Source organism: Aethina tumida, chromosome 4 (assembly GCF_024364675.1).
Source record: "Aethina tumida isolate Nest 87 chromosome 4, icAetTumi1.1, whole genome shotgun sequence".
NCBI lineage: Eukaryota > Metazoa > Arthropoda > Insecta > Coleoptera > Nitidulidae > Aethina > Aethina tumida.
In genome coordinates this window covers 24,833,688-24,857,903 of record NC_065438.1, presented here as the reverse complement: position 1 = coordinate 24,857,903, position 24,216 = coordinate 24,833,688, and the positions used below count along the sequence as shown (strand labels likewise).

Below are 24,216 nucleotides of genomic sequence, written 5' to 3'. Positions count from 1 at the left end.
TGTAATTACAAATAATCGTAATTGCAAAAAAATACTCATTAAAAGATAAATGTTTATATTTTATTACACAATTGTTTAAAATTGCAGACGCCGTAATCTTTGTTACTAAAAATAACTATTTAACTATTTTCTAATTAAAATTGGATGTAAATATAATTTTCTTTAATTAAATATAAAATTTATACAAAAATCTAATCTATAAAAAGTTTAAATAATAAAATTTTATTTATTATTTTTATTTAAATTCAAATCTATCTAAATTATCACATAATTTATTTATATAATTTTATCTGATACAATCATATTCTTATTATAAAATGATAATTCATTAATATGCAATATCAATACAAATAATTTTGTACGTTATGATATTTTAAATTTAGTTGCAACAAAATTCTGGGGTTAAAACTGAAGACTAACATCATTGCATGATAAGTGAAAGTCATCGGAGTGACCGAGTAAATTTATATGACAAATTCGAGGTGTCAATAAGTATTAAATAGATAAATAAAATTAAATTTATTTTTTATATTAATAATTTTAAAAAATAGTTTAAATAAAAATATTTGTTCACATCTAATCTTTGATATATTATTAAATATTTGAATAACTTCAAAATTTCATTAAATTGAAGGTAGTAAACCAATAAATTAAATTAAAAAACTAACTGGTCACAAAACTATTATTATTATTTAATTATATTATGAAGTAAAATTATTCTTATTATGGTAATTATTAAAATTATTAACATTATATATTTATGTTTGAATTCAATTACAAAAAAAGTTTTTAAATTGTTAAATAAACAGATTAAATATTCATTAAAAAGTATTATTTTTAGTAACTAGCATTGAGTAAATTTTCCTATTTAAACAAATTATCTGGAGTCAAGTAGGAAGTATTGTGATGCTACTATTTTGTTTTTATTAAAAAAATTAATGATGATTTGTAAGTTATATAATAATAACAATTAAGATTCTAATTTATAGTTTTTAATTAAACGAAATAGGTCTGAATGAAGTAGATTTAAAGTATTTTTAAAGTTTTTCTAAAATATACATTTGATACATTTTATGATTATAGATATGAAAAATATGAAAAAGTAACCATTTGTGATAAACTCATCTGTAATACATATTTGCTGATTTGCGTGGGAATTGTTTTATTTTTGAATGCATTGTGAGTTTTAAAGTAAAATAATAAAAAATATCTGAAGAGCATTTTTATTTAACAACAAAATAAAAATAAATTGTTAATACTTGTTTACTGGATTGTATAATAATTTGGTATTGTATTTACATAAATATATATTTTTATTATTTTTTTATCACAAAATTTATTTATACATATTTATACGATAATATCCTATCTTTATTATAAAATTATAATTCAGTATTATGCAATACCAATATATTTAGTATTTTACTAAATTGAGTTGCAACAAAATTTCTCTGCTTAAAACTAAATACTATACGTCAGTGTATGATAAGTAAAAGTCGTCATGGAGTGACCGAGCAATTTTATACAAGGCAAAGTAGTAGTATAAAGTAAAATCATTTTCATTATTTGGTCTTATTAAAATAATTATTATTAAAATTATTACCAATATAATTATACTATGTTATTATGTTTGAATTCAATTACTAAAAAGTATTTAACTTAATAATCTGATTAAATGTTTATTAAAAAATATTTTTAGTATCTAAAACATAAACAAACTAATTTTCCGATTTAAACAAATTTAATTAAAATTAGTCGATATAGAATTTTTGTTAATGGGTGTATGCAAGGCAATTTTTTATATAAATAAAATTTAGTTATTTTCCATAATTTTAACTGAACTACTTCGACAAATAATAATAATAACTCAATCCCATTAAGGATAGTCAAATATTAAAATTTAAATTAATAATAATTAACTGATCACAATAATAACAATTATTTTTATTATTAATATAATAATTATTATTCACATTATTTACAATATAATTAATCTATGTTAAGTTTGAATTTAATTTCATTAAAATATTTGACTTGTTAAATAATTAATAATAAAAATTTAATAAAAATTTAACTGGACAATTTCGCCAAATAGTAATTATAATAATAGTAATAATAATAAATATTTTAACTTTTAGACATACACAATTTACAAATAAATTTAATTTATTATTTAAAATTTATAATTTATTTATTTAATTATTTTATATTAAATTATAAATATATATTTTATTATATTTTGTAAGTTTATTACTTTAAAATTATATATTTATATCTGTTAAAATAAATTGATTCTCTTTTACTTTTGTTAAAATCATTAAATATTATATTTAACCAAAACAAATCTAATACGCATAAGCGTGACTTATCAAAAATTAAATAGTGACAAGCAATAACACTATACCAAACCCATAACTCTTTTAGCAAGTTAAGAATCTAATGTAATAATAAATTGTAAAGAAAAGCAATGGTTATATGAAAGATATAATTTTCTTTTATGAATTTTTATTAAAATGGATTTTATCTATTATTATACCTCTTAAAAAAATTAATTTAATTTTAGATATATTGATAAATTATTAAATTAAAACACATACAAATACATAGCAATACCTTTATTTGACACACAAAAACTCTAAATTACTAATCTTATGGAGCACCGTGAGGCTGTAACAAAAATATTTATAAATACATTCAAAAACATCATCTAAAAACTCTTTAACTAGAAAAATCATTTACTGACCACATAATCTTGTTCTGATAATATTTTCTCTACCCTGCTGCTGATGCCCCTGACCGGCGGATCCATGTCATGGACGAGTTTGTAGACTTCAGACCTTTGGAGATAATCCAGATTTTTCGGAGGGGGTTGATACTTCAAGAAGTTTATGCTGTGTAAAGAAACCGAATTAATTTCTGTGGTGAATTAGGCAATTTGAAGACGTGTACTCACATGCCTACCTGATTTATTGCGACATAGATTGAGTACCGACAGTGTTTTAGTTAAATATGTGTTTTATTAATATTTGCTTGATAACAATGAAAAATATAATATAAGAATTTTCAATTTAATAAAATTGTTTAATGGTGACTTACCGACCAGAAGCAATGACTTTACTTGGTACCAAATAGCAGTTTGACTCTCTGCAAAATCCAAAACCTAAAGTGCATGCCACATGTAACAGACAAATCATGTAAACAAATATAATTAAACATTTGAAAACCTTGAAACCTTAGACGAATAACAAGTTATAAACTTGTACCAAACATTAAATTTAGTAGGTCATTAAATAACATATGTGTATATTAAAACGATATTAAATAATGAAATCAATTACTGTACCTATAAATTGGTTTGCTGACATCGGACCACGGCCATATACGGTTCCAATGGTCAACCTGAAAATTAGGACCCACTTCAGTTAAACACGTCACACAATTCGTGCCTACCCTTTTGCTTTGCCCACTATGACCTCCGAGTATGTTTCGATAGTGGTAGCGATTTTTTCGTCAGACATTTTTGGGGTTCTAACACGTGGACAAGCATCGTCAGGTTCAGTCCATTTCCTGCCTCCCGGCAGGATTATTGGTCTTTGGATTGGACGCAGTTCCATTTCCTGCGGTCAGTTATGTCTGTCAATTACGGTTCATGACTGATAATTTATTGATAAAATGCAATTGGAAAGCTTTTAAATCAAATGTTATACATACTACTGAGAAAGGTATTTTAAATAAACATTATATTTTAAATAAACATTCACTTATATTGAAATTATGTTAATCCTACCTAATGTGATTCAACTAATGGTCCACAACAAACTAATTAAAAAGCCTACTCTTCCGACTTTGCTTGCCTGTCGAACACGTGTAAGGATTTGGCACACCACTTTTTACTACGTCATGAATTTACGTAGCATTTTAATTACGACTTATAATTAAATATAAATTTAATTCTGAAAACAGCACTCACCTTTTGCCTTTTAATTTCTTTCTCCTCTTCGATTCGTTTAGCTTCCTTTTCCTCTTCAGAGATTTTACTTTCTGGCTCTTCGGTAACTTCAGGTTCGACCTCTTTTTCACCAGCTTCTTGTTGTCCTTCTGGTATATTGGGTGGATCTTCTTCTAGCGGAGTTAAGTTGTCGTTGTCTTCCTTATCAGAAATGTCTCTTTCAGTTTTGTCAGGAATTGTGTCTTCATCTGAAACAAAACGTGGGTTTTAACTTATAAATTTAAAGAATGAAAATTATTTACCTTCATGTCTCTCCTCGGCATCTTCTACTTCATTATTGTTTTCTTCGTACAATCTTTCTTCCTCTTCTTGTTGTCTCACTCCAACTATTTGTGCCAATTGTTGAGAAACAGCGTCCAAAGTTACTTGAATGGCTGAAGGTAATTGAGACAAAGCCTGCAATTGTCTTTGCACTTGTATCAACTGTTCTTCTAAAGACAAGGACGATTCAACAATAGTTTCTCGTTCAATTTCAGTGACGGTTTCTTCGACTTCTTCAATTTCAATTTGATTCTCTTCCCCATCACTTACTTCTTGTTCATAAACGTCGATTTCTTCCTTTTGGTTTATTTTTAACTGTACCTCCAGATCAGATATAATATCTTCGGTACCTTCTGTTAATATATCCGCCTCCTCCATGTCTTCAATAGAATCAGCAACGAATGACTCAGATTCGTTTATAACTGTATCACTTTCATCAAACACAACTTTTTTATCTTGGAAAGCTTTTCTCTTTTGTTTTTTAATGACGACTCTGTAAGGTTCACCCAATATTTTTCTTTCCTCTTCTTGCTTCTTTGGCACCGGTTTTGGATTTTTTGGTCTTTGTAAGAATGTGGACCATTTTCTATCTTTTTCGGTCGTGTCCAAAGTTGCTTCTTGACTGGAGAAGAAGGAAACATTTACTGCCCAAATCTGAAATAAATTTATACTTACCCTGAAAAGTTTTCTAGATTTACTTCCTGCTGCTGCTTTATGTCCGCAAGGGGTGGATTCAACTTTGTAGTCTTCATGTCATCGTTGGTTAGTTCATTTTGAACATGTTCGTTTACGGTTTGTTTTTCTGTTGTTCTATAATATAATAAATGTATGAATGAATATGTTAGATCAGATTATTATACTTACATCACAATGTTTCCACTAGAAGTTTGTATTTCCTTTATATCTAAAAATCATAATGTTGATATTAAATTAAAAATTTAATTTCGTTTATTTTACCAATATTTTTATTTTGTTGATCTTCTTCCTCAACCAATTTTTGCAAAAAACTAGTATATTTTTCTTGGACTTCAGGAGTACTTTTTAAAATTTCCGATACTTCGGTGTTGTTTTCAATATCCTAAAAGTTTTAAAATTGATTTAAAAATGTTCTTTGTGTTTCTTGTTCTTCCTTACATTAACCCATTGTTGATAAAATTCAATATCCCCTCTAGAAGTTTAAATATTGTAAATATTGATTAATAGAGTCTGTTGCCAAACTTACCTTCGTACTCCTATTTCAAATTCATTTCCCACTTTAGACAAAAGATCATGAGCTTGGGTATGGGTAAGATTGGTGGTTGAGGTTTCGTTTATCCTAACTATTATATCACCCTCAGCTAGCCCTGCTTTTTCTGCAATACTATCTTCATTGACCTATGAACCAGTAATTTTAATTACTCGTGGTTAATTGTTTAATTAATATTGTTATATGCAACTTTTGTGTTCAAATATTAAATGTAAGTTTTTTCTACAAAAGTGCTGAAGAAAATGTTATTTAAATATAAATGATATTGTTTTTTTAATGTAATATTATAATTTCCCATAATCAACATAATTTAACCAGCAACGATTCCTAAATAAATTGATGTGAGTTTATTAAATTCTGTTGACTTTTCGTAAATCTCTTGCCTTCACAACAATTAAGGGTGTTTCGAAATCGGCCCCCCCGACCAGCCTGAAGCCCCACTGAATGCTGCTATCCGGTTTAGAGAATTTCAAGACTATGGCCATTTGATGATCATTAAAATTTGCCAATCAGGCCAACCACTTATTGCAACACACGCGGCGCTTTGCGTTTTCCACGGACCGAACTCGCCCACGAGATTATTTGGAACTGATGGACTAAATGCCATGTGCCTTTCGACGATCTCCTGTCTTTGATACAATGCATCGGAAGGGAACAGTGAATCTCAATCAATTTGATTTTGTTTCAATCAATTTACTTAAAACTAAATGGTATAATTTATAGTCTTTGTACTTGCTCTTCTTTAAAAGTATATCTGACCCAGAATATATCGCTTAAAAGATTATTGTAGTAAAATTTCAAAATGGGAGCTTAAATCTTAAATGGCAAGAATTTAATCAAAGTTCTCTAAAATGTTGGTAGGCAACAACATCAACTCATGTTTACTGCGAGTACAAGGTTTTTAGTAACCAAATATTAACAACAAAAGATGTGACATAAACTTCCATCCATTCATAGGTATATAAAAAATATTAAAACCAAGTCTTATACTTTCTAGTTTCTAATAAATTAAGATTTAGATAAAATTTAGTTTTAATATCTGGGTATAACTATTAAAGCATGTTGACTATTTAAACATATGTAATTAAGAGTGCAGTTCTCTGAACTGAAAAAGAACTGGTTCAAAATAGACATAACAAGATGCGATTTAGTAATAGTAAACCAGGATATGACATAGAGACAATATATCTACAATTGAATAATAGACACTAATATAACACACTTAAATTAACCTTTTTAAAATATTCCTTTCAAACACTTTTTGATAAAAAAAAATTCCATTAACATTATAGCTACAATTAAATATTATTAATTTAACATTTCATGGTGCTTAAAACTACTTCTTGTATTAAGTTAAGCTTTATAACACTTGATTGTTTGGAACTACTGATCAAGAAAACATAGTCAATAATAAAATTCCGATAGAGTAAACGAAGCCAGGAAATGAGATTGAAATGCGTCCATGGATACCAACTTTGTCACACTCGGTCAAGCTATATATAACAATACTATATTAATTCACGTTCATTACACCAGTGACTTAGACAATCACTACTTAAAATAAGACCAAATGAAATATTCCACCGCAAATTTTGCCTGAAATTATATTTTTATGTAAGAAATAAATAAATAAGCAGTTTTACACTAAAATAATTTATTGTCCAAAAATAAATAATTTAAAAATAAATAATACCTAAACAATAATTTCAATATTTAAAACAGTATGACAAGTTATTCAGCAGTCTCCATGATTTCTTTTTTCTCTGGTTCTTCTTTTACTGGCTCCTCTTTTACAGGGTCTTCTTTCACTGGATCTTCTTTTACAGGTTCAATAGGAGCCTCTGTTGCGTTCTTACTACCACCAGAAATGGCATTTTGGATACTTTCGACAGGGTTTCCAGTGACAGCTTGGCTGATCTGGTTGCCAACTTGTTGGACTCCTGCCACTATTGGGTTGGTTGATCCGCCAGCACCACCTAAAATGAATTAAAAAATATTTTTGTACAAAGATTTATTGATTTTGAATGAATGATGTGAATATGTGAATGTGACTGATTGATTTTCATGTCAATAACGAGACGGACATATTCCTTCTTCAGCAATTTTCAGTAAAACTATTTTACCGGTAGTACTGCTTGAACCTCCTCCCACTATGTTGGACCAAAGCTGTCCGATGTTTTGTCCAATGTTTTGTCCAACGTTTTGTATAAAGTTTGTCGGACTAGCTGTTGTTGGATCATCTCCGGATGTGCCTTCACAGAATAACAACATACTTAAGTCAATTACCTTTTAGCAATGAGCAATAAGTCCTCCAATACCTTTAAAGTGTATCAATTTTCATGGATGGAAATGTAATGTGTATGAAATGCCACTTGGTAATGGAGTTGAAAAATGAATGACACAATGACCAATTAATATATAAACATTTTTTACCTGGTGGTTTGTTGTTATTGTTTCCCCCACTGATTAAATTGCTGAATGATGAACTAACAGAACTACCAATCTGTTGGAAAATTTGGAACGGCCCACCGGGAGCTGCAGTGGTAGCTCCGGCTTCATCACCAGACACAGTTTGATTTCCTGATGCAGCACCTGGTCTGTTCGGGTTAATCACGGAAACAAACTGATTGAAAGCGTTTCCTGCAGGAATAAAAATAATATATTAAAGTATTCAAAATAGATTCTTTTTATTAACTAAATATTAACCAACATACCAATTTGTCCTCCGACGTTTTGAATGACTTGTTGTACAGGTCCAGCTGGAGAAGCTACGGTGGCAGTTTCATCTGCTTGGGTACCGTTGCCTGGATTTTTGTTAGTTTGGCCTGGGTTTAATATGTTTTGAACATTATTAACAATGTTGGAGAAAATTCCGGTGCCTGGTTGTGTTGAGCTTTCACTTAAGTTGGTGTTGGAGGTTGTAGCTTGATTTCCACCATTGATAAGTTGTTGGAAGCTGTTCTGAATATTCTGCACGCCTGGATTTGAAGTAATTATTTATAAATTGAAATGTGATAAGTTAATTAACTTACCGTTGTTAAAATTGTTAATGAATTGTTGTCCAAAGCCAGGTTGTTGAGTAGACGTTTCATCACTTTGGGTTCCATTTGCTGAAGCTGGAGAATTGACTTGTTGAACTGCTCCTTGTACTGACTGAATGAAATTGCCGGTAATATTTTGAACGTTGCTCCAAATATTTTGGAAAATATTTTGGTTTTGAGATTGGTCTTGTTTCAAGAAAGTGGCTTTAGACTTCTCTTCTTCAAAATAGTTGCTCAAAGATTTCTCCAAGTTATCCCAATCTTCTGCACTGGGCTGACCCTTTTCTCCTTCCAACTTCTTTCTCAAGTTCTTAATACCGTTCAAGACTAGTTCTTCAGCTTCCCTTAGCAAACTGGCCATAGAACTAGGTTTTGAATCCTCACCCAACTTCTCGAATTTGTTGGTATCTTCGATGTTCGATCTGAGGGCAATATTAGCTTGTTCATCTACAACCTCCTCCTGTACAGGCAAGTGCTTCAAAGCCTCGGACAAATCAGAGGGCGATAACTGTATCTTCTCGTCCAAGTTTCTGACGGGGTTGCTCCTTAACGGTTCAACATTTTCAGACTCTTTCTTGTTGTCTGCACTAACACTTATTTCTGGTTTGTCTTCATAGCGGATCTCTACCGGTATGTTAGCGTCTTTACGTGTGATTGTGGCACACTGGACGGCAACCGCCAGACTCGCGAGTATCACCCATTTGTTTAACATCATGGTTTGGCTAAGACTAAAGTGGATGAACTCTTTCGCTGCGTTTTATAGCACTGGTTTTCAATGTATCTTAATGTGTGTACGCGGACTAATCAATAAATTTTGTGTTCTTAGAAAAATGTATGATCCTTAACAATAATTTAAATTAATCTTGTTTACAAGAATTGTTAATTTTATATTGAATTTATTGAAGAAATTTAATTAATTGTAAGTTTTTCATATATATTTTTATTTTCGTTATTTTCTTATACACTTTATATAATATTATGGTATGCATTGTTAAAATTATTAGTTACAAACTGTTTATTAAAAACATTGTATCATCAGGATATACAGACTGTTATTCATAGAGTATTGTTTCCTATTAATATTAAATTTGTTTTTCAAATCATAGCATAAAATATTTAATTTAAAAAATGAGAATTGTCAAATTTAACTAAACTACTATATATTATATAAAATTAATTTACTCATATTAATAGGTTATTTAACTTTTATAACAAATATAAATATTGAAATTGAACATGAAATTGAAAATTTATTTAATTTAATCAATTAATTACAAATATGTAGTCATAGTGTATTGTTTCTTATTAATATTAAATTTGATTTTCAAATCACAGTATAAAACATTTCACTTAAAAAAGGAAGATAATTTCCAAATTCAACTAAATTTACTGTACATCATATAAAATTAATTTACTCACATATTAAGGGATTATTTCACTTTTATAACAAATATAAATTGAACATGAGAATAAAAATTTATTTAATTAAATCAATTAATTACAAGTATGTACATGTTGTGAACACTTTCAACTCTATACCTTTGGATGTAATTAGTGAATGTTTTAATGATTTTAATTTAAGCTTCTGTTATTTATAGACACCATTTATTTATAGGCATGAACAAAGAGTAATATTTAATTGTGTACAACATTAATAAATAATTTTTGTTAACATAAATTAAGCACCAACAAATTTCTTAAAAGAGAAATTAACATCTTAAAACAAATACTAAGAAGTTTATAAATGTTTATTGACATTTTCGAATCTTCTCAGAAATTTGCGATGTCTCTGAACTTTTCACAAGTTCAATAAAAATAAAATAAAAAAGGTCTCGAAGACGTTGTAATAAAAGTCTAAATATAGCTGGTAAACTCTTAGCACACCTGAACTCAGTCAACAGACAAATAGAAGAACAGACAACGATTGATCTAATTGACTTAAGTAACTGCGTACGCGACGCATTTAAATAAAATGTAGAACGCGGACGAATAAATTTGTTATCAAATTCAAACGTGTGTGGTAAAAAACGAATAACGGTGAGGTAACCTTGAACTCTACTTGCAGTTCTTGAGATGTTCCGAGGAGCCACAGCAGCATCTCCTGCGGACCGGTTACCATGACAGTGGTAACTTTATACCGGGATTCGTCGAGAACAACATGAATTTAATATGTTACAAATGCTTATTTGTATATTTTTCAAATATAATGAATTTTAACTTAGCTAATAAAATATGAGAAGCCGACATCTAATTTTTAATTTAAGTATTTTATACTCAATTGTACTGTGCACACATAATAATATCACATTATGACCAAAAGTCGTCATTATATACAGTTTTGATAAGATTAAAAATTTAAATCAAGTATGAAATAGCTTTCTGTTACGGTCTTATAACAGTTTTAATTCCATAAAATTAATTTCGTAGTAGTAATGTGGTTCTCTAAAAGCCGTTTCAAATTTAAATAAAAAATGTAATGACCTGGTAGACCCTAATAAATATTGGTCCATGACTGTCAGAAACTGAGACGACCAGTCTCCCACTCAGTGAAGACTCTAGATACAAATATTCATGGAATCTTGTTAATGTATTATGTAATTTTATTATAAATTATGTGATTGTTACATATTTAGATTTTTTATTTTTCGAATAATTATTTTATTAATTTGTACAGAAAATATGAAAAGTTATTTCTTAGAAAACATTTTTAAGTTACCAGTTTATAATAACACCTCAGTAATAATCTCACTATTTTTGAAGATAACAAGAAGTTACTCAGGAAAGTTTAGAGTAATGATGATGGTCTTAAATGGTTTTAATGACCTTATAAAATGACCATTTTCAACAAGATGAGACATAATCGTGGCCCCTGGTTTTCCATTAACCCAATAAATCACAAAGATAAAAAAAATTACGCTTTAAAAAATCCAGTTTCTGTTTTGACCGCCTAACGGTAGTAAAAAACCTAAATTATATTGCCTAACATATTACTATGTACGGTATCTTCGTATTCATTCATTAAACGTATTTCCTAGAATTAGGATGTGGGTTAACAACAACATTTTTCTTGTAGAATTATTGATTAGATAGGTATATTTCATCAAATTGTTTATATCCAGTAACAATTTTCTCAATAAAACTTTCACCGAATGGTAATGACTCTCAACTTGTTTAATATTTTGAATTATATTTATGATTTAAGTTAAAGATAATTTTAAAATAAAAATTAACTCATACATTTTATATGCTATGTAAATTTTGTTCATTTCAGACAAGTCAAATATAATATTAAATTGTGGTATCTATAGTGGTGATCAGAGACATAGCACAAAATTTAATATTAACCATTCACAAGATATGACACAAAAGAATTTCAATATTGTTTACATTTTTTTTGCTTATTATATTAACTAAAAGAAATATTACTTTAAATGCACACAGTCTGATTTGGTTTTCCTTTCAAATATATTTATATTTAATTACACTATTTAACAATAGTTTTAATAATAAGAATTTATTCTTACTAAGATTTATATTATTTTATTGAATAACAGTAGGAAGAAAGTATACATTTTACTTCAGAGACATCTGAATATTTCTGACGCCACTAAAGACTTAAGAGGAAGATGATTTCGAATGATTTATAATGTTATTAACAAATATGAAACAACGCATTTATTGGAAAATACAACAAGAAATAGTTTAAACAAAAAAAAACAATTCATTTTAGAGACAGACAATTTGGAAAAATGAATAAGTGAAATACTTTCTAGTCTACTAAACAAATAAAATATAAATTAAATAAATTTTACAAAATGTTTAATGGAGTAATTAGTCGTCAACTGCATAAATTAACAAGGATGTATTTCAGTAAGAAAACTAATGGTAATAAAAAAAATATTGGAACAAGACTAAAGTTTTACAACAAATACGTAAGAAAAAATGCGTAAAGTATCCTAATTACAAATATAAAATTTTCCACCACGAATAGATGTTACATTAGTCATTTTAATTTTCTTCTATATTTTTTATATAATTTATAATTAATTATAACGGGTTTTAATTACAACAATAGACTGGAATAGACAAAATACTAAAATAGACATATTTGCAAATGCTCTCTATCGCTTGTACTCCTGATTGCTTTCTCTCATAAGAACCCAACAGTAATCCCCCATCATTGCTGGATTCCATCTCCTTTGATATCGTTGCTCCCTTATTAGGATGTCCTAGAGGAACTTTTTTCCTTGCTCGTCGCTAACGTCACATTCTGGAAAAAAATTAAATGAGTATGCAAGAACTGAGTTTTGAGAGATATGCGGCAGCCCATTTTACAATAGTTGTCAAGTAATTCTCCTTCAAGTTTTTCATAGCTTTATACTTTTTTGTTTGCTAAAAACTTCTCTAGTATTTCTCAAATTTGTGGTCCAACAAACATTCCTTCTTTAGACTTAGCATTACTCAGTTTAAGAAAAGTTGTTTGAGGTATTTAAATGCATATGCCTCTTTATATAATGCTTTGGAAAATTTTTTGTCAATCCAAACTTGATATGTGATTGAGGTAATGAAACATTTTTGAGATCAACGACAACAACAATTTGATCTCTCTGAGGTCACTTTTTTACTTTGTAATGGCTTTGTATTGCTCTATTATATCAAAAACACAACAAATAGCAACATTTAATAAATACACTCTTAAGCCCTATGACTTCTAATTTGAATCCAATTATTTTTGCTAAAAAAATCTCAGTCTTACCATTATTTTCAGTTTTAGCAACCCAAAATTACTATCAACTAGGGTTGTTAGTAATTTTGGTTTTATGTATAGAGATGTAACCGAACCATTGACAAAAATAATTTACGTTCTTCAAAATTGTTTAAAAGATATTCAACATACTTGATAGGCCAGCGTAAAGTCCGGATCTAAATCCAATTGGAAAGTTAACATCAAAAACTATTAAATTTAAATGAATTGTGGTTATTAATTGATCAGTCGTGGAATTTAATTTGAAACAACCGTTACCGATATCTCGTTGAACCTACAGTGCTCACCAGAGAAATAGCACAAAATTCAAATCAATGTTCTAACATATTTAATTAAAATTGTGTCTACTCAATATAAAAAATATATTTCAATATTCTAAACTATAGTATTGTTAAAATTTTCAGGGCTAATAGACTAATTTCCCTGAAAATTTGAAGCAATTCGAAGTTCCGAGAAAAAAGTTACAACCATCTAAAAATAGTGACTTTTGAAAAATCTATCGGCTTTGGTTGACCGTATAATAACGAAATCGAGACAATTTAGGAAAAAATGGGTAGGTATCAATAGAATACACCTCCATAAAAAATATTAGCAGTTATCCAACCATATATTTTGGAAAGCTGTAGATTTGAGAGTATTGGTTTAGCTGGGAGCCTCCAACTAAGCCGGAAATGAGTTTATTTAACGCTAATATCTGTTTTTGTCTTGAAAGTAGAAGATTTATAGAGAAGAATGGCGTTTGAACGGAATCTCTAAGTTATATGGAAGCTGATACCCAAATTTTTGAATAGAACTAAAAAGTTGACTTTTTTCGAATTTCAAAAAATTATCCCCGGCCGGATTTGATCTGATGTACTTTCAAGGAAAATATCAGTACAAAATGAATAATAGAAGAAAACATATAGTGTAATTACTTAAATAACATATAAAATCTTTTGAGTGAATTTAATTAGAGGTGTGCGTTTTCTAATTAACGTTAAGATAATAACGTGTGCTATTTCTTTAGTCACCAATATAGTGCACCTCTTTAAATTTAATAATAAATATTATCAATTAATAATAATTTAATTATCTAAGCTTATTTTATTAGATGTTAAAAAATAACCATCAATGAAAAAATAATAGATATATGGTTTCTTCGAATATCTTTCTCTTTGGCAAATTTATTAGCATATTAATTAACTGCCATATGTAAAATACCGACTGGTACTATTTAATTGTGCTACTTAATCTTTCTCTGAAATTACTTTCTTTCAATAACAGGTATGTCGCATGTTAAACGAATGAAAACCATTAATATTTACAATAGATATTCGCATATTGACCTATTATTGAACACAATAGTACTTGAAAATGAAAGTTTCACAATTAGAAAATAATTAATTATAGCTAAATGAATCAATAGATAATTTAGGTAATTATTTATTTATTTAAATTTATTTTTTTAGAAATTATTTCAAATTATTTGTTTATTTAGTTGGTATCATATTTTTGTGTTGGGGACAGTGGAGGTGAATTGACGTTTAACATAACCTCAAAAGTAAACAAATGCTTTTAAGCACGTGTCTGTTGTTTACCACAATTAAATAATACAAAAAAGTAACAATGCCGAAAGTGAAGGCAGAAAAAAAGAGCAGGGTACATAATGAAGTTGCCAAACAAGGTAATTTATAGTTTTATTGTTTAATTGAATTTTAATTACAATTATTACTATTATTATTTTTAATGTTTAGGTATTATGTTCAACAAATCCTTTGGCCAACACATCCTGAAAAATCCGATGATAATAACAGCCATGTTGCAAAAGGCAGACGTACAACCCACCGACACTTGCTTGGAAGTTGGTCCTGGTACAGGAAATTTGACCATCCAATTACTCGAGAAAGTGAAAAAAGTCGTGGCATGCGAAATAGATACGAGACTAGTGGCCGAATTGCAGAAAAGAGTGCAGGGCACTCCTTACCAACAAAAACTACAGATTATGATAGGAGATGTGCTGAAGGCTGAATTACCATTTTTTAATATCTGTGTTGCCAATGTACCTTACCAAATATCTTCACCACTGGTTTTTAAATTGCTGTTGCATCGGCCGTTCTTCAGATGTGCAGTGCTTATGTTCCAAAAGGAGTTTGCTGAAAGACTGGTGGCCAAGCCTGGTGATAAATTGTATTGTCGATTATCAGTTAATACTCAACTGTTATCTAGGGTTAGCATGTTAATGCATGTAAGTTAAATTATTGTTGATACAGAAGACATTAGTAACTAACTGTAATATTTTGTGGTTTTTAGGTAGGCAAAAATAACTTCAGGCCTCCACCTAAAGTTGAATCTGCTGTAGTTAGGATAGAACCTATAAATCCACCTCCTCCCATTGCTTATAAAGAATGGGATGGCTTGACAAGGATTGCATTTAATAGGAAGAATAAAGTTTTAGGAAGCATATTTAAACAATCTTCAGTATTGGCTACATTAGACAAAAACTATAAGTTGCATTGTAGTTTACATAACAAAGTAAGTATTTGTTAAAATATTAAACTGAATTGAAATATAAAAAATTAAATCTTTTTTAGGAAGTGCCTGAAAACTTTGATATTAAAATTAAAGTACAAGAAATATTGACAAACACAAATAGGGAACAAACAAGAGCCCGAGAAATGGATGTGGATGATTTTATGGGGTAAATAAAATGTTAACCTTTTTAAACATATGTAATTAATATCAACATATTTTTCAGGTTGCTTTATGCTTTCAACAAAGAAGGTATACATTTTTCCTAGTCTATAATGAAGAGGGTAATTTTTATATCCCATATTGTAAAAAAATATTTACATACAGTTCTGCCACATTGTTATTTTTGTCAATAGGATTTACTGATAATTTTTCCTAGTGAAAAATTTAATATGTATAGTTGTTTTTATTTAAAAACGAATTATTGATATAAAAAGAGAAGGTGGCCTACATACATATTTATGATTTTAATATCTTAGGATAATATTGTTTGTATAAATATTAAATAAATTATATTTAAGTTTTACATTCTAGTAAATTTTTTTCGTGTACAGGAAGCATTTATAAAATATTTTTGTATATTATTTACATCAGTAGAACTTTATTTAAATTTTTAATATACAGATATACATAAATACATCATAAATTATATTTACTTTGTAGTTTGGGAACTTTTTCTAGATTCTTCAGTAATGTCACAGTTGCTACCATTATTGTTATTATTCTTCACTTTTAACAAACTCCTGGCCTTCAGAGTGGCTGCAAAATGACCGTTGCTATTTAACATTTGTATAATAGGATTCTTTTATACAACAATCCTCATTTGCGCAAATGATCCTCATCATCGTGTTCGTCGTATATCGATATTTTGTCAAAGACGCGGAAATCGTCGGACTTGACTTTGGACTAAATTAGACTTCGTTTTGGAGCAGTTCACATGTCTGTCAAAATAATAGTCAATTGTTCTTACCATTAGAGTACTCGCGATCATCGGTGATGAATACCATTTGAGGAAGACACGGATGGTGTCTGAGAAACATTATTTATATATGATGTAAAATATCTTAGGTACTTCTTCCTTTCCAACATTTGGGGGTATATAAATTTTTGAAATTGGAGTGTTGTTTCTCTTCTAATTATTGTAGGTAGTATGCTTGAATAGCGTGCAAGGATTAAATAAAAATGCCAGACTTATTAAACTAATATAATTAATATCGACATATTTTCCAGGTTGCATTATGCTTTCAATAAAGAAGGTACACATTTCTTCTAGTTTATAATGAAGAGGGTAACTTTTATATCCTATATTGTAAAAAAATATTTATATACAATTCTTAACCCACATTGTCATTTTTATCAATGGGATTTACAGAACATTTTTCTTAGTGAATAACTTAATATGCATAGCTGTTTTTATTTATGAACAAATTATTGATACAAAAAGAGAAAATGACTTACATACATATTAATGATTTTAATATCTTTGGATAATATTGTTTATATAAATATTAATAAATTGTGTTTAAATTTTACATTCTAGAAACTTACTAAAAATTTCTAATATACAGGAAAAATTTAAACAATATTTTTGTACATATTATTTACATCAGTAGAACTTTATTTAAATTTTTAATATACAAATATACATAAAGACATAATAAATTAAATTTAATTCCTAATTAAAGTTTGGGGACTTTCGTTTCACATTTCTGGCAGTTAGACTATGTATAACAAGCCTCTCAATGTTCTGCTCCTAAAATAACGAGATGTAAAATACAGGAACATTTACAAGATGTTCAAAATACTTACTCTAATTTTTTCAAATTTTCTCTTTAAATCCTTCACAGAAAGATGAATTCTAGATTCTTCTTCTTCAGTAAGTACACAGTTGCTATCATTATTGTTATTATTCTCCTCCAATAGCAAAGTCCTTTTGGCCACGTTATTTTTTATTTTCAAATCGGGCACAGACTTTGAAAATTTCCCCAGAGTGGCTGCAACGTGTCCGTTGCTGTTTAGCGTTTCTATAATAGGATCCATTTCTTTATACAACAATCCTCGTTTGCGCAAATGATCCTCATCATAGAGTCCGTCGTGTTTCGATGATATTTTGTCGAAGGCGCCGGAATCGTCGGAACTGTACAACATGTTAGTTTGTACCTCTTGCGTTTCAAAATCTTGGTTTTCTTCAATCTTGTACGCGAGACTTTGGACTAGACTAGGTTTCGGTTTAGGGAAGTTCACCTGTAAACTATTGTTTTCCGAATCTGTCAGAATAATAGTCAATTGCACTTACCACTGGAGTACTCGCGAACAATGGTGAATGAATAGTATTTGAGGAAGTTATGGATGGTGTTTGAGGAACATCATTTATATTTGGTATAAAATCTCTCTTGGCCAGTGCTTCCTTTCTAACATTTGGGTCCATGTAAATTTTTGAAATCAGGGTGTTGTCCTTCTTCCTTCTTATTATTGTTGGTGCCTCGTCAAATGGACTCTGTGATAGATTCGGTACGCTTGAATACCGTGCTATAAAAAGAAATTGTAAGGTTACAACACTTGACGGTTACGAGTGAAAAAATAAGCTTGATGGAATTGAACCTTTACATTTTCATAAGTAAATATGTATACGTAAATATCACATGTAGTGATAACCACCATAATTCGACTTACCAAGGAAAATTAGGCATTTTACGATTGCAGCCGTAAATAATAACCAATATATTCTTATTATAAAGGTACACAAAAGAGCAACATAATTAAAAATATGTTTGAAAGACAACATTTTAAAAATTATCTAAAATATGTTTCATAAACATCTACTTTTAATACATTTTATCACACAAGTACTAATATTTACATATCCAAACTGTTAAATTCAAAAAATGCATATAAAAAACTACAAAAACTTTAAATTGAACATTGAATAAAATATTTCAGTATAATATACTTTGAGTGTATAATCATATGGGCAAATTAATTTAAAAATTGTTAATTAATAATTCCTTATAAGGAATATTTATGCAAATACTATATATACAGTGTGATTTTCAAAAAATCCATCAAGATAATAAGCAAAACATGTTAGGCAAGGTGTTTGATGATATCATTCGAATCTGATAAACATTCCCAATACGTGATATATATATATATATATATATATATATATATATATATATATATATTGTAAACTAATAGTATTATGAAATATTGCATATCCGCTTAGGTAAGTATTGAATACTACTATACCTAAACGTATAATAGAGTCCAAATATTAAAAAATGATTACCTTGATACATTCTGTTTTATGATGAATTTAATTTTTCACAGACAAACTTTAACTACAATGACTTATTATAAAATAAAACAAATGTTAAAGATATTAGTAAGCATTATAGATAGAGAGATTAGATAACAACATAATATTTGCCACTTAAAATTATTGAATGAGCAATAAAATGTATACTTTTTCTGCAAAGATGCATAATATGTGTGATTTTATAAATAAACAAAAATTTTCTTACTTGGTGTAGTTCCGTTGCTGTTTTTTGTGGTTGCCAATGGGGTTAACTTCGTTTCCTGGTCAGTCTTGCTTCCTAAATGAAGACTCGTGGGCCTGTTTGGCTGTTTGGATTCCACTTTTTTAAAACCATTCTCTAATCTTCTTCCTGATTTATTAGGAGAAGGATTCGCAGGAATTGTCAATGGTTTTTTTAAATCCTCGTGTATCACAACCGGTTTAGACGTTTCGGGATCTTTGGCACGATCTTCACACGAGAACATCTCAACCTCGCTGTCGTCTGGGATGTGATGTTGTCGATGGATTTCCGCATTGGAAACATCATATCTGTTGTAACTCAAATCAGAGTCACTGGTCACTTCAGACGCACTGGTATCTAAAATATTCTTTTCGGGTTTTCTTGTAGGCAAAACCTGAGGTTCTATTTGGGGCTCGTCGTCGTTGTCACAGACGACAGCAGGTTTTGCCACGTACACGTCGTCATCGACATCATCGTTTGGCGGCGCCGGCCAAATTGGTAAGCTTCCCTAAGTTAATCAATTGTCATGATGGAAATGTCACAGTAAATTAATTTTTAGTGAATAATAAGTGGAGGTAATGAGGTATATTATATTATATGTTCGTCTTAATTAAGGAATGGATAAATTTGTATTCATAAAAATACAGTGAACACAGAATGTGTTAATTTAAAAGTAATATCAAATGTACACTACTACAATTACTAGATCTAAATGAAATTAAATGAAATCTACTCTCACACTTAATAATCTTTAAATATGTGTATCTACTTTGTTAAATTTAGTGTATGGAATGAAGATGGTTAACTCAAATAATTATATTTATCTGAAGATAATTAATAAGGAAGCCAATAATGATAATTCAATGAGAAGTTAATTGATAAAACAAACCATAAAGCAAGAAATGAAATTTGAATACAAATGTTCCATTTCAATATTCCACTCATCATTCACAATTATATACAACATTTCATAAAACTTTACTCATTTTAGCCCCAAGTTAAATACACATAAGCTTTTCTAAACCTTAAGAATTTTTTCTAAAGCAGATAGATAACTAATTCCAATAAAAGCCGAACAAGATAACAAATAATTTCGCAAATATGCTATTTATTTTTGTAAATGCACTTTATTTATGACATATCTGTGAAGTTAAAATGTCATTTATAAATGAGTAATCATATTGATAATCACATATTTCAATTGGAATAATATCACTATTATTTTTATATAGTATTTGCGAGATTATTCCAAAAACCTAAACACTGAAATTTATTAAGCCAACACAGAAATCTATCTAAAAGCATTTTGAGTATTGTTAGTATTGCCTTTTTCACAAAACAAAAACTTACCAAGACTTAAAAAATAACCAAAAGATAGCTACTACAAATAAATACTTTAGATAAGGAAAACTATTTTGAAGAGACCACGTGTGATGTTTTTTGAAATATATACAAATTTTGTACCCATTATTCACATATTTCGAATTTTACAAAGAAGATAGTAGTATAGGAACTTGCCAAAACCCAAATTTCACTTACAGGTATTAAAAAACAGAAATGTTTTTATTTCCAAATTTATTACAATATCAACAATACTCAACAAAATATACAATAACATTGGCTAACACCTGTACTTTCTACAGAGGTACTAAACGGACAAAAATAATTTATACCCTTAAAAGATACGCGACTGATATGCCGGTAAAATAATTGTAATATACGGGACATCACAAAGAGCTGTAGCTATCTGGAAAATTATGCAGGGGGTTTTTAACGAAATTTTTACTGGAATTTCGTGGCGAGTATAGACTTCTTGGGAGGCTAGAATAAGTGGATGTTTCCTCTATCTTCTTAATGTGGCTGTCGTAACTTACCTCGCCCTTTGCCTTTCCGCCAGTTGCTCTGCCCGCTTGTCTTATGTAATATTCAGTGCCGAATCTGTAATAAATCGTTATTTGCTTGATACACTTTTTGAATGATAAAAGTTGATTTTTTGATGACGTTATATTTTCTAGAACGTTAAATATTTAACTAATCTGTATGAACCAAGTTATTAATTACCAATTAACACTAGAAGGTAAATAGACTAATATTAGAGCATTTCAGTTGATTAATTAAATCAATAATGTTCTCAAGTACATTGGAAACGTTTATTGGCTTTTGGCCTATTAAATCAAAGAAAGAAGGATGTAATAGAATTGTTTATAAAAAGAATGACAGACTTAATTAATGTTTGGCAATCACACGGAGTAAAATTGTTCCAAATTTCAAAGTAGAGCACGCAGGATGGTGTTTGCAGGATGTGATCGAAGCCTTTCTCTTCGTGATAAATATGTTTAAAAAATACTCTAAAAAACATGTGGATAGAGGTACAATCACATGTTTAAAAAAAATGTTTGCTTATCATGAAATAAATTCATAAATTTCATGTTTTGAGTGGTTGGATCAACTTCACTGAGACCGAACTTGTATATGATTTAAAAACATCATCTTACAGATATTGTATAACTGACTTAAAAACAAACTTAGATTTACAAATGTAGTTTTGAATTATAAATTTTCCACGTATAGTTTAAGAAGTACTTGCCTATGATTCTTGGACTTTGGTGCACCACTACTAATAATATCTATCATTCCCTTAGACATTTTGATTCAACGAGAATCTTCTAGAGTACTACTAAGCATTTAGCACAACTGTATAATCCAAATCATTTTATCTTATGATAATTAATTTTGCAGTCATTATCAGTAGATAATCGTACCTGTCATTGTTTTTCGTTAATTATGTTTACATCAATTCGTACTTAGAATTTTATTTGCTTGATGTCATAATCATCTCATAGTTTAACAAAAACATTGATTACGTATTGGTTAACAATAATACAACTATAGCAATATTGTTTTGTTAAAAGTTATGTATATTAACATTAGATACCGGAAAAAGTTTCTCATTTAGAAATTGTCAAAAAGATTAACAAATAGCCAAAAATATTTTAATTACGACAATTTTCGCTTGTCTGAATAATGAGTTGAAGCTGGAAGACGTGGTTGGACAGTACTTAAAAAGACTATTGACCCAAGAAACATTTTAATGATTGGATGGTGAAATTTTACAAATTGATTACCTACTAAAAAGCCAAACATATCGAATGGGCCAAGATCATAAAAAAATACTCAAAAACGAACTAGAAAAAGCATTATGCTTCTTCATGATAACATACTACTTCGAGACTCACAAGAAGCTTCGAAATGCTAAATTGAAAGTTGTACCTCATCCATCATATAATCCAAATAGTTATTCGTCTATTATTAATTATATCATTGCCAATTTTTTTCAAAATTGAAATTGATTCTTTTATGCAGTTTCAAAAGTCTAAAATGAATTTATTTGTAGTTAGTAAAAATTTATTGATTGAATTTTTCCGGTACTTAAAACATTAATATTAGATTTTTATTTATCCTTGTTCCTGTAGAGATTATGCAATAATTTTGGCTAACAATAATATAACCATAGCAATATTGGTTTTTTAAGTTATTTATAATAATATTACATATCAGAACAAGTAGTTTACGTTTCTGGTTTAAAAATTGTAATGAGGCACTAAAGATGAACAATGTCAATGTTTCCCTGAAACCAGTATCAGCGAAGAAATTAAACAAAATCCTCGTAAAACATGGTTGAAAATAAATTAAGCAATCATTAAACTGCTACTAATTATCGAAAAAATTAACAATAGCCGAAAATTGATTGCGACAATTCTCGCTTTTCTGGGCAATAAATTGAAGTTGGAAAACGAAAAGAAACATTTTGATGATTGTATTGGTGGTGTCGAATTGACTACCCACCAAGAAGCTGAAACATGTGAAATTGTTTAAAGAAAGTTAAACTATAAAAACGTAAATGAGTTTTTCCGGTACTTACTCATTATCATATTTTTATTACACAATATCAGATTTTTATTTTTGCCTGTTCCTGTAGAGATTATGCACTGTATTTAAATATAATCTTATTATTAATTTCTATTATTATATATTAACCGTAAAATAAATATCATTTTAAATCTGATTAATTATATTTGCAATTTTGGGGAATATCATAAGAATTATTTATGCCTATTTACTCAGTTTTTAAAATAAATTTAATTCATATTAATATCACAATTTTATTTTTTCCTCTTTGAACAGACCTTATCTAATTATATGAAGTTTTACCTTATATAATTAATTTCTATATTAAAAATTGTAATCGTTAAATAAATAATAATTTGAATTTTATCAAGTTTTAAAGCAGATTAATTATATTTGCAACTTTGGGAATTTGATAAGAACAGATTAGAACGTTAATTAAAATTTAAAACGTAATAACTTGTATAAAACTCTCTTATTATATATTTGAAATAACAGAATTCATTTCTGCACATCAGTGATTTAAAATTGTTTTAATCAGTAATACTTACAATGAACTCACTGAACTACTTGATCTGTTCAATCTTTTCTCCAAATTTTCCTTGGAATATGGATTATTTTCCATTTGAACTGCGTTTTTCCACTTTTCTTTATCCTTTTTACTATATGTACCTGTAACATAAATATAAAAGTTTAAAATTATGTAACTAATTTTTATTAATTAAATTAATATTACTTTTGGAAAATGTTTCCTGTTAATTTGAATGTGATTCATATTATACATTTTATATAATGTACATTACAATGTATAATGTAATATGTTAATTCAAAAAAACTGCATTTGTTATTAAATTTATTTATTAAAACTTTAGTGTGTTTTGTTAATGTTTCTTAAGTGGATTAATGGTTAGTGAAAGCTTGTTAGTACATTTTATAATTTT

At 28.5% G+C, this 24,216-nt stretch overlaps 4 protein-coding genes across 9 annotated transcripts in view; 1 reads left to right on the top strand and 3 right to left on the bottom strand.

Moving 5' to 3' along the window:
• Window positions 1–2,600: 2,600 nt before the first annotated feature.
• Window positions 2,601–6,089, bottom strand: LOC109599838 (glutamic acid-rich protein). Of its 5 annotated transcripts, XM_049966091.1 has the most exons (12): window positions 5,900–6,087; window positions 5,493–5,644; window positions 5,405–5,438; window positions 5,228–5,348; window positions 5,135–5,174; window positions 4,946–5,080; window positions 4,252–4,892; window positions 3,971–4,197; window positions 3,344–3,399; window positions 3,097–3,144; window positions 2,744–2,891; window positions 2,601–2,667 (listed from the first exon to the last, which is right to left on the bottom strand). In XM_049966091.1, exons 1-12 carry the CDS (start codon window positions 5,999–6,001, stop codon window positions 2,650–2,652), a joined length of 1,722 nt encoding a protein of 573 aa, XP_049822048.1. In that variant the 5' UTR covers window positions 6,002–6,087; the 3' UTR covers window positions 2,601–2,649. The 5 variants fall into 5 exon arrangements, 4 of the variants coding, with proteins under 4 accessions (XP_049822048.1, XP_019871448.1, XP_019871447.1 ...); XM_020015889.2 differs by lacking the exon at window positions 3,097–3,144; XM_020015888.2 differs by lacking the exons at window positions 3,097–3,144; window positions 3,344–3,399 and adding an exon at window positions 3,451–3,617 and having other exon boundaries at window positions 5,900–6,078.
• A 1,068-nt stretch (window positions 6,090–7,157) lies between these two features.
• LOC109599834 (uncharacterized) lies at window positions 7,158–9,269 on the bottom strand. The gene is made up of 5 exons (XM_049966760.1): window positions 8,549–9,269; window positions 8,231–8,494; window positions 7,950–8,156; window positions 7,640–7,768; window positions 7,158–7,492 (listed from the first exon to the last, which is right to left on the bottom strand). Exons 1-5 carry the CDS (start codon window positions 9,267–9,269, stop codon window positions 7,248–7,250), a joined length of 1,566 nt encoding a protein of 521 aa, XP_049822717.1. The 3' UTR covers window positions 7,158–7,247.
• Window positions 9,270–14,849: 5,580 nt separating this feature from the next.
• On the top strand, window positions 14,850–16,356 carry LOC109599842 (probable dimethyladenosine transferase). Its single transcript, XM_020015893.2, has 5 exons — window positions 14,850–14,985; window positions 15,056–15,546; window positions 15,612–15,833; window positions 15,893–15,999; window positions 16,057–16,356. The coding sequence occupies exons 1-5, from the start codon at window positions 14,928–14,930 to the stop codon at window positions 16,097–16,099; spliced, it is 921 nt and encodes a 306-aa protein (XP_019871452.1). The 5' UTR covers window positions 14,850–14,927; the 3' UTR covers window positions 16,100–16,356.
• Window positions 16,357–17,020: 664 nt separating this feature from the next.
• The window catches only part of LOC109599854 (uncharacterized), a 53,654-nt gene continuing 46,458 nt past the window's right edge, over window positions 17,021–24,216 (bottom strand). For both annotated transcript variants that reach the window (XM_020015903.2, XM_020015904.2), the window contains 6 exons: window positions 23,827–23,947; window positions 21,244–21,307; window positions 19,355–19,877; window positions 18,127–18,359; window positions 17,640–18,074; window positions 17,021–17,583 (listed from right to left, as the gene is read on the bottom strand). In XM_020015903.2, the coding sequence (XP_019871462.2) occupies window positions 17,506–17,583; window positions 17,640–18,074; window positions 18,127–18,359; window positions 19,355–19,877; window positions 21,244–21,307; window positions 23,827–23,947 (1,454 nt within the window). In that variant the 3' untranslated portion in view covers window positions 17,021–17,505. The remainder of the gene's footprint in view (window positions 17,584–17,639; window positions 18,075–18,126; window positions 18,360–19,354; window positions 19,878–21,243; window positions 21,308–23,826; window positions 23,948–24,216) is intronic.